The sequence below is a fragment of the Gigantopelta aegis genome, chromosome 6 (assembly GCF_016097555.1).
Source record: "Gigantopelta aegis isolate Gae_Host chromosome 6, Gae_host_genome, whole genome shotgun sequence".
NCBI classification, from domain to species: domain Eukaryota; kingdom Metazoa; phylum Mollusca; class Gastropoda; order Neomphalida; family Peltospiridae; genus Gigantopelta; species Gigantopelta aegis.
Genome location: NC_054704.1, coordinates 22391824 through 22408101, shown reverse-complemented (window position 1 = coordinate 22408101; position 16278 = coordinate 22391824). Strand labels below are relative to the sequence as shown.

General features: G+C 38.4%; 1 protein-coding gene across 1 annotated transcript in view; it reads right to left on the bottom strand.

Moving 5' to 3' along the window:
- LOC121373919 (potassium voltage-gated channel protein Shaw-like) overlaps positions 1 to 16278 on the bottom strand; it is a 110809-nt gene that overhangs the window by 20369 nt on the left and 74162 nt on the right. Inside the window, exon 2 of the mRNA XM_041500736.1 lies at positions 10103 to 10368. Within this exon, the coding sequence (XP_041356670.1) occupies positions 10103 to 10368 (266 nt within the window). The remainder of the gene's footprint in view (positions 1 to 10102; positions 10369 to 16278) is intronic.

Below are 16278 nucleotides of genomic sequence, written 5' to 3'. Positions count from 1 at the left end.
TCTGAGACGTAAGGGTTATGGAGTCGGGGTTGAGTCTATTCTTAAGTGTATTTCGCCGTTTCAACGTCACAGACTCTTGTTTCACCCTGTAGTAAATTATCCAAATGTGTTACAGGTTTGTAGGTTTATCACTAAACTTAAGTGTCCATTTTTATGGGTTGAAACTAGGGTCTGTGACTTTAAGCAAGTTGCACGTGACCTGGTTACATGCACAGCCGACCAATAAGCAGCCCGGAATTGTGCACGCCACCACAGTACCACTTGTTTTTATCATAACAGAGAAAAAGGAAACGGGCTCTCTTTTTTTTTTTTTACGAAACAACTAAAACGTGAATACAACAATTTGACCAAAAAATCAATTAATTGCTTGAAATCCCTCTGAGACTGGGCTAAATAAGGGTAACATTCAAACCCACGATCTTCCAATAATTCAATAGGACAACCGGGGTTTTTGTTTTTTTGTTGTTGTGCTTGACCGAATAAAAAATAAATTCTCGAGGGAAGTGGGCAGTAGTCATAATGTTGATGACTCGCGGCTGGTGAACATGAAAAAGGTTGCGTGTATCGGCTTCACAAATAAAAAAGGATGGGAAAAAAGCAGAGAAGCGAGGATAAGAGAAAAAGTAACTGTTTGGTAATATGCCTACCATGCGTTCAAGTGACGCAGACGTTACGAAACGCTCGCTAGGCCGGTTTTGGCGCTTAAGGTTAAATGAATTTGATAGGATTGGAACCAGTCAATTGGTTAGCGGGTGTTCGCCACACCGAACGCAATCCTGATTTAATATGTTATACAATTCAGTTCCATTTCTTCACGAAGTATACGTGTGGACTATTCCTATTTACCAGTCTTAACAATTACTAGGTGTGTGGATATGCATCCGTCGAAGAGTTCTTATTGTAGATCCTTCCAGGTGTTGTTTTGGGAATTTGGTTGTTTTGGGGTTCTTGTTGAGGGTTTTTTGTTGGGTTTTTTTTTTGTGGGGGGTTTTGCGGGGGGGGAGGGGGGTCTTTTAAATATTTGAAATCCTTTGTGTGGTTATCAGGTCTTGGGACATGCTTCTTCACACACTATTTGCCATCAGTCCACATGCGAGAGATAACGCTGGCAAGGCTTGAAAACAATGGAATTAAATATACATGCTGTGCAAACGTGTTGTGTGACGACAATAAGCCTTTGATGATAACATATATATCAGCAACTGATTGATCGACAAATCTCGTTCAAGTGCATGCAACCAGCAATATTATTATTCCAGTAATCCCCAATAGCTGGCTCGACAAATAAAAAGACAATCCCATGGGTACTTGAAACCGGTTTGGATCGATACCGAGCACACTATAATCTCCATATACTTATTAATGCATTTTACGGGCATTGCTGTTGATGTGGGTCACATGTTTTATCGTTGCTATTGTATCCGTGTCCATGTGTGTGTGCGCGCGTGTGTGTGTGTGTGTCCGTGTGTGTGTCTGTGTGTGTATGTCTGCGCGGGTGTGTGTATGTGTGTTCGTGTGTGTGTGTGTGTGTGTGTGTGTGTGTGTCCGTGTGTGTTTGTGGGGTGTGGGGTTTTTTTGTGGGGTGGGAGGAGGAGGGGGGGGCTTTGGTTTGTGTGTGTGTGTGTGTGTGTGTGTGTGTGTGTGTGTGTGTGTGTTACTGACACCACACCACACCACCATCCACCCCACCCACGTTATTATTTCTGTCAAGTTACGGCTCAAGTGTCACTGTATATGTATGTATATATATATATATATATTGTTTATTCGGAGGGAGGTAAATACAAAACATATAGCTGCAGGCGCTGTACATGTATTTATGTTTTTACATTTTATTAGTTATGCAGAAAGATAACAAGTAGCAGTCATAAGAACTGGAGGTAAATTACGCAAGGGGATTAAATATGACTTGATGGCTTGCATATTCCATTGTTATATAGGCTTTAATTTCCCAAGATAGCGTGACCCGCGCACATGGCGTGCGCACGGAAACGGGTCAGTGACGGCGGGCTTGTCGGTCTGACGTGTCACAGCTCGGGGGATTCTACGTCATTACCTAATTGAAATGATGCAGGCATTCATATTTAAAAATATATGGGTTTGCTAGCATACGTGGGCTCTTTCATTTATAATTAAATTAATATGAACACATAAGCTGATGTGAAAGTGGATAAAAGTATCAAGTTCTTTTTCTTTTTTAGGTGGTTTTTTTTTGCATTCATTTATTGTATTGTATATATTATATTTATATTTGTTATATTGTATTGTATTGTCACAGGGGATAACCGCATGTGCGTAAGTGTAGTTACTCGCATCCAATATGGCAGAGGACGCACATGATGAGTATTAATCAATGTGAATTTCCGTATTTCTAAGCAATACATTCACATTTTAATAGAGCGTATGGGCAGTTGGTTTAGTATGAATATATTTTGAATCGATGCACTAAGGATAAGTTGTGTAATTCGGCTGATAATGAAATCACAAAGTCAGGCATGATGAAAGTAACTGTAGTCAGCTTCAGATGGGATGTGGGTATCTGACAAAAGGGATGTGGGTAATTGCAATGATGAGCGTAATTGTAGGATGAGAGTAACTGCTGTAGTTGTCTCTTCATAATGGTCGCCATGTGCGTCTAGAAACAATTAGTAAAAAAACATTGTTCTTACGTTTTCCCCATCATTTTCTTTTTCAGATTATTACATGTACTATTTGTGCGATACATCCTCCGCCCGAGTCAATACTATTTTGACACATACCATCAAAATGCACACTGGGGCCATTCAAATATTACGTAACGCTCCGGGGGGGGGGGGGGGGATGTAGGTCCAAACGTTATGTGGCGTTAGAGGGGGGTGGGTGGGTGTATTTAACAGCACTGTTTTAACTATTTTTTTAATATTACTCTTTTTTCATAAACGCTCTGTCATGGCGACAATGCTTAACGTAGGCCTAGTTAGTTTTAGCTAGACGTATACACTCAATAAGGATTATAAATCGAGTACCAATCCGTATCTGCTCTTTCCCAAATTGCAAAACAGTACGTTAAAATTACATTACACCCATCGCTGACTTGTTTGTGAATGGGGGGGGGGGGGGGGGTCCAAACGGTACGTAATATTTGGGGGGCGTATGGTCTAGCGTTACATAGAGAAGACTAAACAAGTTCCAGTGTGAGACCGTTTATATTACGAGTTTATTTTTAATCGTACATCACGATCGAAAGTGAGTGATGTACGATTAAAAACACACGAGTTGTAATATAAACGGTCTCACACGGGAACGAGTATAGTATTTCATTTATTACACCTTACATCAATGAACATAAATGATGTCATGTTGTGGCTACTTCATTTAGCTATTTATTAATGAAACTTTGCATTCCTACGCCACATGTCTATCAATGACGTTTACACAAGCAATATTATAAACATATTCCAGGCTGAACTAAATTATTAAAATATATTTTGTTGAATTATATACAGCAAGTATTTTTTCGAGTTAACAATATGAATCGAAAGACCCATCTCACATGATGCCATGTGCATACTTTTCGCATAACATCTATGCGGAGTTGTAATGTCTGACACCTCTACTCACGGGGCGAGACGTAGCCCAGTGGTACAGCGCCCGCTCGATGCGCGGTCGGTCTGGGATAGATTCCCGTCGGTGGGACCATTGGTCTATTTCTCGTTTCAGCCAGTGCACCACGACTGATATATCAAAGGCCGTGGTATGTACTACCCTGTCTGTGGGATGGTGCATATAAATGATCCCTTACTGCTAATCAGAAAGAGTAGCCCATGAAGTGGCGACAGCAGGTTTCCTCTCAATATATGTGTTGTCCTTAACCATATGTCTGACGCCATATAACCGTAAAAAAGGTGTGTTGAGTGCGTCGTTAAATAAAACATGTCCTTCTTCTTCCTCTAATCACGTGATCGGAGATTATGACCTCTCAAAGATGTATTTTCACATGTGAAGAGACGATAAATATCACATGCGTATCTCATCCACCGCGGTGTAACAAAGGGGGAGGGGGGGGAGTGGGTGTCTAATTTTTACATAATAGAGTTACGTAATATTGAAACGGCCCCATTGTGAATAACGGCGGAGGGCGGCGGCAAATGTTGCCTTTGGTTTAATAACAAACATTGGGGCACTAAGGCAAGTTGGAGGGGCACCAAGGCAAACCTTTCCTTCAAAAGAGGGGCACGAAGGCAACTTACTTTCTATCAAGTTTTTCAGACAAAAATTATTTCATCTTATGATCTTGGACTCTAGCCTATGCAATCTGTTGGATACGGATGCATTGATATGTGTGTGGTTGCCATGCATTTGTACTGACTGGGCAGTAGCTCGAATGTCTTCTGGTCCTAGCCACCCGTCACGGCCAAACTCGCGCTCTGCAAGTCCACAGCTAATAACTATATCAAATGGCAAAACTAAGTTTAGTTGAAGAACTCATACCTAAAGACGTTGGACAGCTTCGCACATTTGGCTGCTGCTGAGCTAAGCTCTAGTTTTGTTTTTTTGTTTTTTGTTGTTGTTTTGTTTTAATTCTCCCTTTCCGGGGTATTTCGATGTTCAACAACAAAATGCATAACTGAATGGAAAGCGTGCGTGCGTGATTCGGTAAATATCGGGAGTATATTTTAATTTTAATTTTGGTATAATCTGACTTTAAATTTTCGTTTGAGGTAAATTATCCTTTCATCTTTCAGAGTTTGGGTAATATGTCGGACTATTTCAATCTTGAAAGTTAATGCAAAAAGACTATCAAGACATAAAGCTGCATTATAGTATTACAGAATAGAGTATGACATTACTGTCGAGTCATTTCGTCTTATATTCATATTAAAGTAATCAATCACCCAATTTTGAATTATTTGTGACTTGAACGGCATTCTGCATCGAACAGTTACCCTCGTCCAACCGTAACAGATACCAACATCCTCATGATGTTGACGCTTTCAGTTACTAACATCACACTCAATTTTTGATGTTCGTTATCCAATTCCCAAATACAATTTTTTTCAAACGTATGCTTCAAAAATGCATATTTTATATATTTCATGAAGTCTCTGTATATGGACATCTAAAAAAATGCCCGTTAAGAATGGAAATTCACATTGATTAATACTCATCATTTGCGTCCTCCGCCATATTGGATGCGAGTAACTACAGTTACCCGAATGCGGTTATCCCCTGTGATTGTGTTGCATTGTTCAATTGTATATATTTTATACCGGATGCAAATTTTCGGCCTTTTATTTGATTTAAACTCTTCTCCTTTTTTTTGCATATTAAAATAATTTTCACAAAATAGACTGAATTTGATCTAAAATGGTACATGATTTTTTTTTAAAACGTGATTGTTCAGCAACTTGCCACGAATAAGCTGTTTTACAAACATAAACAGACACTGGCGTAGGAAGCCCCCCCCCCCCCCCCCTCACACACACACTTTGTAGCAGCAGTGATTGTTTTTATATACATGTATTTATATATGTGTGTGTGCCCCCTTCACCCCCTCCCCACTTTTTGGCACATTCCTACGCCCGTGACAGATAAACGTAAGCGAAAGAAAACGAAGATATTGAATTTAAAATTACGTTGTCATAATTCAGTTACACACCAAACTATCGATAACAAGTCGATCAGAAGAGTTATGTGGATGAAAGGTGTGATCTAGTCCAGCCGATAGAGCGCTCGACTGAAGTGCTTTGGTCGTGGGATCCAATCTCCTTAGTGGACCCAGTATTTGATTGGGTTGTGCTGTCCTGTCTATGGAAAAGTTCATGTAAATGACCGTTTCAATTAATGGAGAAAAAAACATGTAGCAGGTTTCCTCTGAGACTATATGTCAGAATTAGCTAATGTTTGAAATCCAATAGCCAGTGATTAATAAATCAATGTGATCTAATGGTGTCGTTAAATAAAATAAACCTTAAAGTAGATGGTTGTATAAAGTACAAAGAATGTATTTACCTGCAGGCAGTATTTTGATAGGCCATTTAGCAGGTTAACTGCCGTGCGACGATGGATGTAATGCCATTCGCTAAAACGAATCAGCTGAAGTACATGCTGAGAATTTAAATGATATTCGTTAAAACGAATCATCTGAAGTACACGTTTATTATTTAAATGACATTCACTGAAACGAATCAATCAAATCATATGTTTAGAATTTAAATAACACTTGTTAAACCGAATCAACAAAAGAGCATGCATAGTATTTAAATGACATTCACTGAAATGAATCAGCTATAGAATTTGAATGACATTCGGTAAACCGAATCAGCTATAGTATAGATAGACAAATCTGTTATCTGCAATCAAGACTGTATATCTGCACATACAGAGACGAATGGGTATTTGACAGAATAGTAGTTGATTCCATGAATCTGTATCTAGTGTCTCGTCTATAGGAGGACAGCCACTCCCGAGAATATCGTTTACTGGACAATACATCCTTTCTGTATCATTCAAAAGAGGACTGCCACACCCAGACTAATTTACTAAATCAAAACTAGCACAGGACAAATCTCATTGGAATAAATACAGCACTCACGTACCACTGATGAAATCAGGTGTTCCGAAAGGTGAGCATATCCTGCGCCCCCGCCCCCCCCCCCCCCCCCTCCCCCGATGGCACCCATCATGAGTACTGTAACCATAGCTGCCAAGTCCGTCACTTCATGTAAAACTATGAACAGGTATGCACAAGTTCAAAAAATGGAATAGCGTCAGCCATCATCTTTATCAGTCCCTGGACATCATTCATAACCCTGAAGGAACACCTTATGTGTCATAATGATACATAATGATACAAGGAACATGCCCTAAGATATCTTGGAAGTTGTGATATATAATCATCACAAGCTGGAGCAGAAGGTATATTACTCGACATAAAGGGAAAACTGACTATTGGAAAGTTGAAGTTATCCCTTTTGTCATTCAGCTTAGTTTGGAAACCAGTGTCGCTTTGAATCTCTAGGGATAGAACGAGGTATGAAACGGATTTAATATCTTCAGATGTTTTATTTCTAACTCTTGTGGATACATCAATGGAAGGTAATCTGTAATCCTGCTATTATTGAATGATATAAGATCAACAATAATGCGGAAAGTAAAGCCAGAATCCTTTGTTTTGATTTTACCAGATTAGTCAGAAATTCCTATTCATATGCATAGAGAAACAAATTAGTGAGTTGTGGAGCACAACTGGCGCCCATGGGGATTCATATTTCTGGTCTATATTTCCTACAGTATGTGCTTATTATTTAAATGACATTCACAAAAACGAATCACGTAAAGTACATGTTTAGTATGTAAATGATATTAACTGAAACGAATCAACTTAAGTACGTGATTAGTATTTAAAGGACGTTTAAAGCAAAGTCATGATTGTTTTCATGATTAGCTATCGGGTGCTCGACCTTAAGAGGACCGTCACTCCCTTAGGAGATTCGTAACGGGATGTTTTATCCCCCCGCACCGCCTGTAGGACTGCGACTCCCAGGACTTGCTTATATAAAAACCTGCACAGGATAGAGCTCAGTGGAATATATACAACTGTGATGGCATGCACTCACGAATCACTGTAAAAACAGTGATGATATCAGGTGATCGCGAAAGGTGGGCATATCCTTCCTCACCCGTGGCACCCATCCTGTGCACAACTCATAGCCATCAAGTCCATTGTTAACATGTACAAGATTTTCACTAAAAAGATGAAAATGGGAAAATAGGGTATTGCATCGGACATCTTTTTAATCAGTGATGCGTCATGTCGTCAAACGAATCAACCAGAGTACATACCTTAGTATTTAAATGAAATTCACTAAATTGAATCAGTTAAAGGAAATACAAGCTTCGTATTTAAATGTCATTTACATAATTCAGTCAGCTAAAATACGTATACATGATTAGTACTTAAATGACTTTCACTATATAGAACGAGTTGAAACACATGCCTTGTATTTAACTGGCATTTGCTGAAACGAATCAACTAAAGTACATGTTTGCACGTAATTTTTTTGTTTGTTTGTTAACCTACATTGTTGGCGTCATGGTTCATATAGCAAAGAATACACGATATGTGTTATATTGACATTCAACTCCAGGGAGAATGAAAATGATTTCTGCAGAGACACGGTTTTAATTATTAATATGTTAGTTTGATCGAACACATTAATGATTCAGCAACTAATTAAGAACCCAAGCCTTGCGGCGCCACGGTAGTTAAGTCGATGCCATCGATATTAATTGGCAATGGCATTTGATATAATGTTCACTGCGGCATATTCTCCATCTAGCTGAATAGATATTTTAAAAATATATTTTCATAATAATCATACATGGGCTGTAGTTGAGTTGTTGTGTATGTGTATTGACTGAAATGTAGTTGAAATATAGAGAAGATGAGCTATTTAGGGGTGGCGGGGGCATGCCTTTAAGCTATAATTAAAAATAATCATAGATATTGTTATATATCTGGGAGGGAAAAAAGTTTGTTTTGTTTTACGAGACCTTCAGAGCAAATTGATTTTATTAATCATCAGCTATTGGATGTCAAACATATGGTCATTTTGACACAGTCATAGAGAGGGAAGGGATCTTTTATATGCACCATACCACGGCCTTTGATATACCACTCGTGGTACACTGGCAATACCGAGAAATAGTCCATCCTTATTAGTAAGAGGTACGTTAACGTTTCAACGCTGCAATAGCCGGGTCAGGAGTGAATTAGGGTGGTGGGGGCAGGATTCTAGTTTTAGTTGTAGGATCGAATCCCGTCGATGAACCCATTCTCTGGGGGGAGGAGGGGGGGTCTGTTCCAACCAGTGCTGCACGACTGTATATCAAAGGTTTTGGTATCTGCTATCCTGTCTGTGGTATGGTGCATATAATGTAGTAAATTGAAAAAAGAAATGTAGCGGGTTTTCTCTCTAAGACTATATCTCAAAATTACAAAATGTTTGACAACCAGTAGCCGATGATTAATAAATCAATGTTCTCTAGTGGTGTCGTTAAACAAAACAAAGTTTAACTTTTAACTTCATCTGTGAGCACTTTACTGGATTAAGCAATAGTTATTACCGAAAAACACACCTTTTTTTTGGTATCGGATTGGCTAGCATTTGCAAGCAGTACAGACACGTATGCAGTACACTGAATTGTGGACAGACATAAACAGGATATTTACTATGAATGTAAAGAAGAAGAAGACGAAGAAGAGGGCGAGATAGAATATATATGAATCACGTTTGCTGCTTTACTGCACAATAAATTAGCTGAACTGGCTCACCATGGATGGATTTGATCATCGATTCGTATTCGTACAAAGCGCTTTGATATAACAGTTTGGCAGTCAAGATGTATATACTGTTACAGCATACTGATTATGTTTCTTTCTGTACAGAAGACAGTAAAGGACTCAAGTATAATATATCTGATGGAATCAATTAAGTTCATCGGGTACGAGATAAACGATTCGTGTTCTGTTAGATAGAACACTGACACCTACACTAATTTTACATTGTAATATCTGTTCTTTGCTCGTATCTAAATGAAAGTAACTTGGAACAGTCTTATTAGTTTTTCATAAATAACATAAAGCTAGTAGCTATTCCCTGGGGAGGTGACAGAATAACGTATCACACCTTATCAGCTCCTTTACATCTATGTTCCTGATAGGCAAGGAACGCCATAGTATACTGAAGGAAAATCAAAGAAATATTATTTGTTTAACAGGTATAGACATTTTAAAACTATGGCCAAGAGAGAGAAAGAGAGAGATATGGAGAGGTGAGAAAATATTTAAGAGGGAGAGAGAGATGGAGAGAGCGGATTGAATGAGAGAGGGAGGGAGAAAGAAAGAGAGAGAGAAATATGGAGAGGTGAGAAAAATATTTAAGAGGGAGATATAGAGAGTTGAGAAAGAGAGAGGGGAGGGTTTAATGAAGGGAGGGAGTGAGAGGAGGGAGAGAAAAGGGAGGTGGACCACTGCCATCATAAAGACGTCTACTTATTGCACAACGCTCTTTATATAACTGTAGAATGCAGTGCCACTATCATACTATGATCTACCCACCATTGCGGAGCGCGAGGTTCTCGGGTACTCTAGGATGAGCCAGATCTTCATCTGCCAGTAGCTCCAGCCCGTCAGTCCGTCCAGGTTGACAGACATGGCCTCCTTGTAGAGACTCTTGTTGAACGAGTCGAGGATTCGTTGGTTCTCGATGTACGACCTGTAATGCCGCCAGCAGCATGCCCGGATCTCGTACTCGTTGATCTGCCAGAAGTCGAGTTCCCGCTTCACAACGGCGCCACACACCTCCAGCGGAACGTGCAGCTCTCCTGGGGACAGAAAACATATACGTTATATACTAGTATACACACTTGTGAAAATCCTGTTTGAAAAACAGTATGTATACCAAAAGGACAGGGATGATGGTTTAACGACACCTTAGCACGTTTTAAACTACGGCTAACTTGAGAAAGGACATCCGCTGCTACTATAATGGCGCCCATAGATAGAACAGTGCACACTATGGTCTTTGGTGAAGAGAGTGAGAGAAAGAACAAGAAGTTAGGGAGAGAGAGGTCGAGGGAGAAAAAGGGCAAGATATGCGAGAGAGAGAGAGAGAGAGAGAGAGAGAGAGAGAGAGAGAGAGAGAGAGAGAGAGAGAGAGAGAGAGAGAGAGAGAGAGAGAGAGAGAGCGGAGAGAGACTGCTGCCACCACATAGTAGAAGTCAGGTAGATGTTTTAGAGCAGGAGGAGAGATGTTTGAGGATCGGTAACTGGTTGCCACCACGGATAGTATCGGTCGTGGGGTAAGTCATGGTAGGAATGTTGTATCGGTTTATGGTGCGCCTAATCGCAGGTATCGGTCGTGGGGTACTGGTTGGAACATGGACACGGATGTTTGAGGTATCGGTCGTGGGTGGTTGAAACTGGTTGGAACGGATGTTTGAGGTATCGGTCGTGGGGTACTGGTTGGAACATGGTAAAACAGGACACGGATGTTTGAGGTATCGGTCGTGGGGTACTGGTTGGAACATGGTAAAACAGGACACGGATGTTTGAGGTATCGGTCGTGGGGTACTGGTTGGAACATGGTAAAACAGGACACGGATGTTTGAGGTATCGGTCGTGGGGTACTGGCTGGAACATGCGGCATCCCACATTTATATACACGATGGATTGCTGTTTAGAAGTGTTTCAGCTGGTGATGTTTCGAGTATCGATTATAATCGAAAATTGATCGGTTTGGTTTTAAAGATGTGATGATCGATTATACAAATCCATAATTGATTGTAAGGAAAAATTTAATTCTGATTGTTCCCCAGTCTAGATATTTTCCTGTGTTTTTTACAATGATACAAGTGTATGTCTAAGACACAGAATGTAACCATGCTACATTAGTGTGACTTAAAAGGACATTCCTCAATTTGCTATATTGTAAGATGTTTGCGACTAATAAAATATTTCTACGATTAAACTTACATATTAAATATATTTTCTTGATTAGAATATCAGTGTCTGTATATTCAATGTGTTTCTGGTCGTCTTAATATTTGTAAGAAGCCCAAACTGGATTTTGTCTTTAAATAATTTCGTACGTACGAAAAAAATATATTTTAGGAAATAAAATGAAATTTAACCTAGTACATATATTAGAATGATCAGAAACACATTTAATATACAGCCACTAATATTTAATGCAGGAAAATATATTTGATATGTAATTACAATCGTTAAAAGTTTCTGTTAGTCGATAACATCTTAAAACTTGCAGCAAACTCAGGAATGTCCCTTTAAGTATAACAATAGCATAACAATATATCACATACTGGGTGTCAAAAGAAGAAAAATGAATTAATAAAGTTTCCCAGTGGAGATAACTTTACGCATTAAGGTTTTGTTTGAAGTTGTTTCTCTTTGAAACTGTAAAAATGTAAGGCGATCTAAACTTCATATGCACCTTCATCGTGAAGAAATAACAACCACCTGTTTATAACTGCGTTACAGATTAACGTTATCACTGAGATCGCGCGAGAAGGGGGCGGGGAAGAGACACAATTTGTGAGATAAATAAAGTGATATGCGAGACATGTTGCACCGCGGCTTAGTTCTGCGTTATGAATTATAGATTTTAATTATGAAAATGTGTAACTGGAATACCACCAACGTTCACTGTAATGAAGTATTAATCATGGAAATACAATGGCTTATATCTCGGCTGTGGTGATAACCACATATACAGTCTATTCAAGTCAAAGGGGGACCGAACAACTGGAATGTAAACGTTTAATGAATAGTGCGAAGTCGTATAAAAGCATATTGTTAATGTTTAAATCTACACCGGTCAACATATATTATTTTTAAATTGTTATATAGACTGATTTGTTTAATGGCATGTCCGATGGTGTGGGTTTAAAATAATAATATCTTTATATGGGTCTTAGCGTTTTTCATTAAATAATAACAAGTCATCAATTTTCGAAAGAAAGGTAGGAATGTTTTATTTAATGACGCACACGTTTTAATTACGGTTATATATGGCGTCGGACATGTGGTTGAGGACGACACAGATAATGAGAGAGGAAACCCGCTGCCGTCCGACTAACAGCAAGAGATATTTTGTTTACACCATCCCACAGACAGTATAGTACATACCACGGCCTTTGTTACGCCATTTGTGGAGCCCTGACTTGAAAGGGAAATAGCCCAATGGGCTTACCAATGGGGATTTGATCCTAAACCGACCAAGCATCAGACAAACGCTTTACCACAGAAGAAACTGACTATGGTGGTCGATTGTGTGGCTTTGCTGAGGAATGGTTACTGGTGATTTTCACTGTTATGGTCACATTTATGACGTAAGCGTGACATGACGATCGGAATAATGATAATAATGTTAGTAAGAGTGATGCTGATGGTCATGTTTTTGTTTAACGACACCACTTGAGCACATTATTTATTAATCATCGGCTACTGAATGTCAAATATTTTGTAATTTTGACATATAGTCTTAGAGAGGAAACCCGCTATATTGTTTCATTAGTAGCAAGGGATCTTTTATATACACCCTCCCGCAGACAAAACAGCACATACCATATCCTTTTATATACCAGTGGTGGTGCACTGGCTATAACGAGAAACGCGATGGTTGTAATGCCGGTGGCAATCATAATCGCCAAAATGATGACCACTGTAATGATGGTCGTGAAAATAATGGTTTGAAAAAGGTTTGTTTTGTTTAACAACACCACTAGAGCACATTGATTTACCAATCATTGGCTATTGGATTTTTTCATTAGTAGCGAGGGATCTTTTATATGCACCATCCCACAGACAGGATAGCACATACCACGGCCTTTGATATACCAGTCGCGGTGCACTGGCTGGAACGAGAAATGGCCCAATGGGCCTACCGACGGTGATTGACCAAGCCTGTCAAAAGGACAACTCTCCCTTCAGATATATACTTTATTAGCCGTAAACATACAGTTCATAGGCATTACAAACATTAAAATATAATACATATATCATTAAACGGGGAAAACAATTTACATATATCCACTTACGTATTATCATGTCTCTGCGTGGTAGCCCCTAGTAAATATTTACACAGTGTTATTAACTGCTTTACTTTATCAATGGACAATAGCTGTATTCATTTAAAAGAGGATGGTCTGTAGTAATAGTATGCTTTTATGTACCTGCATCTGACTGTAGAAAGGACAGACCAAAATAAAACGATACTCGGCTTCAACAGCATTCATATTACAGGGTTTACATATTCTATCCTTTCTCTCAGTAGTGTTATATCTTCCAGTTTTTATTGCAAGACTATACGCAGATAGTCTGTACTTACATAATATTTGTTTATATTTTGAGGAAATTGCTTTTTGCAGGTAATATTGTAAACAAAATCTATTAACCAGGTATTGCTATATAACACATTTCGTGGGTGTACGAAATATAGAGTACATGGATTGGGTAAACTCGTCTGTCACACTCTGTTTAATTTCAGAATATTTTTTTTATAGTTACTGACATTTTTCTCATACCATATGTGATATAACCCAAGCCTGCACAGTAGATCTCGTACCTGACTAACCCAATTCACTGTGGCTGGTTTTCTTAAACGGTTGTCAAACAATGTAACATAACACTGACGTAATATACAGTTCTCCGTAGTTGACAGCTTTAACCAATATTTAATAATGCGCATGTTTCTGTCTATATACAGTGGTGTTCTGCCTAATTCACAATATAGCATCATGTTTGTTGTACTTCTTTTAACACCATGTATTCGTTTACAATATTGCATATCAACACATTCTAAACTATTAGCTTTGTTAAACCCTATACTTCACATCCATAGTGCAGAATTCTACCGACATACGTGTCAAACAATGATAATAATGTTTCTATGTTCAAATAGTAGCTTTAGATAGTAATGCACCCATAGCCTTTTTACCTTGATTTACAATAACTTTTTGTGCAGTATTGAATTTACCGTTATGCTGAAAGCTGACACCCAAGTAGCTAAAACATTAAACAATTTCTAATTCAACATCGTTATATGACCACTTTTCATCTTGTTTAAAATTACCTCCTCTCTTAAATACAACAATTTTTGTTTTGTCATAATTAACCTTTAGATTTCACTCTTTTCTATAAAGATATAATGTATTTAACATATTTTGTAACTCAGAAGCAGTTTCAGAAAAAAGTACTGTATCATCAGCGTACATAAGTAGACAAAGGTTTATCATAACCAGCTCATATGACTGGTCACTCGTACCAAACAATTCCGTTTCCATATCGTTAATAAAGATGGAAAACGGTATAGGCAATAGAGTCTCACCTTGGATTAAACCAGATTTCATCATAAAATAGTCCAATACATTGCTATGACATCTAACACAATATTTAACCTGACTATACATAGACTTGATAATATTCATAAGTTTGCTATTCAGGCCGAGTTTTGTCAACTTAAACCAGAGTTTCTCGTGAATAACACTATCAAAAGCCTTACTGTAGTCTATGAATGCACAATATAATCTTTTCTTTTTACTTAATGTGTTCATTATCAAGGTATGTAGAGCAAAGATGGCATCAACAGTACCAAACCCAGGTCTGAATCCAAACTGAGCATCTGATACAATATTATGCACTGAGCTTGCTTTAAGTAGTCTATTATTAATAACAGTCGTGAAACGTTTCGACAAATGACTCCTAAGGGTAATTCCTCTGTATTTATTGACCTCATTTTTACCACCTTTTTTGTGCGCATGAATAATAATACCGTTAGTCCAGTTTTCAGGATAAACGCTCTACCACTTGATCTACGTCACGGCAGACAGTAATTATAACGATCGTGATAATCATAGATGTAATAATCATGGTAATGACAGTGACGGTAAGGGGCGCCGTGGTTTACAAGATGGTGTAGAGGTGCGACGTAGGCGCTGATTACTATAGATGTCATAGCAATTAAGAAAATCAGTTTCTAGGTAACCCCGACTTAAAACCTGTATTTTAAAGAAACATGAAGTCAAGTTACACGATGAACATACTATGAAATTTTTTTTTTTTTTTAAGTTAAAGTTTATTTTGTTTAACGATACTAGTAGAGCACATTCATTTATTAATCATCGGCTAGTAGTTGTTTCATTTCATTTGAACTTATTTTCGTGCTTATATCCAATTCAGGTTCAAGCACGCTGTCCTGGGCACACACCTCAGCTATATGGGCTGTCTGTCCAGGACAGTGGCTTAGTTATTACTGGGTAGTGCGTGTTAAACATTTGATCATTTTAATATATACTCTTTTGTCCATTATTAGTATGTGATCTTTTACATGCCTCATCCCACAGACAGGATGGCACAGTTCACGGCCTTTGATATACAAGTCGCGGAACACTGGCTGGAACGAGAACTAGCACAAATGCTTCCACCGACGGGGATAGATCCTAGACCGACCGCGCATCAGTCGATCGCCTTAACACTCTGCTACGACCCGTCCCTCCGCATAAATAAATATCAATCTTTATTATTATTATTATTATTATTATTATTATTATTATTATTATTGTTGTTGTTATTGTTATTAAATATAACATGTCTTACTGACCAATTTCGATAAATAAAATGTTGGTTTTGATTTCAATTAATGCACATACACAATATGAACTCGACAACAACCCGTGGACGATTATTGTGAATAAGGTTTTAATATCTAATTACCT